A 2053-nucleotide genomic window follows, 5' to 3' on the forward strand; every position below is an offset into this window, starting at 1 on the left:
AAATGCTTGTCATATTGTACATTTTGCAAATTCGAAACATATTATACGAATTATAATTCGTAACATATTATACGAAATGGGATGACTGCGACAATTTAATACATACCTTACGAAACGTAACATATACAACATTGAGTGCCTCTGATTTACGTAAAGAATAATACGAAATGCTCTGAGACCAGGCTCTCAGACATCGTCTCTTGGATACACAGGCTAAAACACACAATCAGAGGGGCGTTGCCTGCTCGCTTTAAATTCTCGTAGCTCTTGCGCAGTTTGATACTTCCCCATCCTGTTCTCCAGCAGCACTCAGTTCGGTAAGTAACCGTTTTTCGCTTATTCTATACAGTAGCGCCCATCGTTTAACGGAGTAGGTTATCTACTGTGATAAACAGGTCTCAAGCAACTTTAATAACTGTTTCGGGTTCATATAGTGTGCCTAGCTAATGATCTGTCTCGTCAATGGCAAACAAACAGTCTTTGCTTGCTTTGACAGTCTTTGCTTGCTTTGATTAAAAAGCTATTATATGGTCTATTATATGGTTTATATGGTTTGGTATGCAGTTTGATGGGCCATACTATTTACTGATTGACATAATGTAGTCTATCTATACCTAAACCTTTTCATGTTTTCATTTGTAGGCTATAATGTTTTTGTTTTAGAACTCTGTTAGACCTACAAACGTTTTTCTCTGCCGGTTCATGTCATTTTATAGGCATTACTCACCAATTATCATCAGCCTGATTTCTTTACTGTTGCAAAACCAGAGGTTAAAGGGCAGTCTACACAGCTAGATATGTTGGATGTTCCCAAAAGAAAAGGGGTAGGCACTAAAAGAAAGAGGGGTCGACAGTAGAGGGAATGTGTGATAAGGGGTGGAACAACTTTACAGCAGCCAAGGAATGTGATTACAGAGCCAAAGAAGGCCAACTCCTATCCTCTCTAAAAGTGCATTGTTCGTTTGCATTAAAGACTAATTGTGGGGGTAGGCTATATTATATGTCTAATAGGGATATGAAGTAGTGATTTAATGGAACTGGCCTGAGTTGGGTTTGAACCAGCAGCCTGGCTGTTGCAGGATCTCCAATGTGCAAGTGTACTTAGATACAAGGACTAGAGTAGTACACCCACCCTAAATTACATCATCTCTCTCCCCTCCTCAGTGTGTCAATATCTGCAGCCATGCCGTCTGAGTTGGAGCGTTCCATGGAGTCCCTGATCATGGTGTTTCATCGCTATGCTGAAAAGGATGGTGACGGCAACACACTGAGCAAGAAGGAGCTCAAAGAGCTGATGAAGACAGAACTGGCCAGCTTCCTGAAGGTAACACAGGCATCCCTCTCTCTCTTTTATGTCCCTCTACACTACCTCTGTCGCTCATCTCACCCACTTTCCCTTTCGTTCTGATTTCTCTCTCTCTCTTTATTAAAGAGGTATCCAAAGTCAATCTAACCCCCCCCCCCCCCCTCTCTTACTCATTCTTTCCATCTCTCCTTCCCTCTCAGTCCCAGAAGGACCCAGCCGCTATAGACAAGATCATGAAGGATCTGGACCAGAATGGTGATGGAAAGGTGAGCTTCGAGGAGTTTGTCTCTCTGGTGGTGGGCCTCTCCATCGCCTGTGAACAGCTCTACCAGCTCCACACCCAGAAGGTTGCTGCCAAGAAGTGAAGGAGGACAGGACAAGGAGAAGCAGACATGGATGCTTTTCTATATGTCATTTTGCTTTTCTAAATGTCAAATAAGTCATTTTATAAGAAGTCTTACTGTTGTGAATAAACACTGGCTTTCCCACTCTCTCTGTTTGTCACATGTGTCTGACGTGTGTCTGTCTGTTGTATTTGTCCCGTAAGTGTAAGACAGAATAGACAGTGCCAATCACTTCTTCTTAGTTCAGTATTGACACAACTTCTTAGTAAACCTTAGTGCAAAGCCTTTCTAGTCCCTATGCTAAAACTACTATAACTACAAACGGATTAAATCAATGTTGTTTCAATGTCATTTGTTAACCTATTGTGCTGTGGAAAATAAATGGGTAAATGTATTTAAAGTA

General features: G+C 41.5%; 1 protein-coding gene across 1 annotated transcript; it reads left to right on the plus strand.

Annotated features, from left to right (window-relative positions):
• The first annotated feature begins 212 nt into the window (after positions 1-212).
• Positions 213-1799, plus strand: LOC115126307 (protein S100-A1-like). Its single transcript, XM_029655918.2, has 3 exons — positions 213-317; positions 1165-1324; positions 1507-1799. The coding sequence occupies exons 2-3, from the start codon at positions 1184-1186 to the stop codon at positions 1669-1671; spliced, it is 306 nt and encodes a 101-aa protein (XP_029511778.2). The 5' UTR covers positions 213-317; positions 1165-1183; the 3' UTR covers positions 1672-1799.
• Positions 1800-2053: the final 254 nt, after the last annotated feature.

Source organism: Oncorhynchus nerka, linkage group LG3, assembly GCF_034236695.1.
Source record: "Oncorhynchus nerka isolate Pitt River linkage group LG3, Oner_Uvic_2.0, whole genome shotgun sequence".
Lineage (NCBI taxonomy): Eukaryota > Metazoa > Chordata > Actinopteri > Salmoniformes > Salmonidae > Oncorhynchus > Oncorhynchus nerka.

What these genes read in the sequence shown, in the direction of transcription:
- LOC115126307 (XM_029655918.2), top strand. Translation starts at nt 1,184, where the DNA reads ATGCCGTCTGAGTTGGAGCGTTCCATGGAGTCCCTGATCATGGTGTTT. An exon ending in AACTGGCCAGCTTCCTGAAG is followed by an intron (nt 1,325 to 1,506) that starts GTAACACAGGCA and finishes CTTCCCTCTCAG; the next exon opens with TCCCAGAAGGACCCAGCCGC.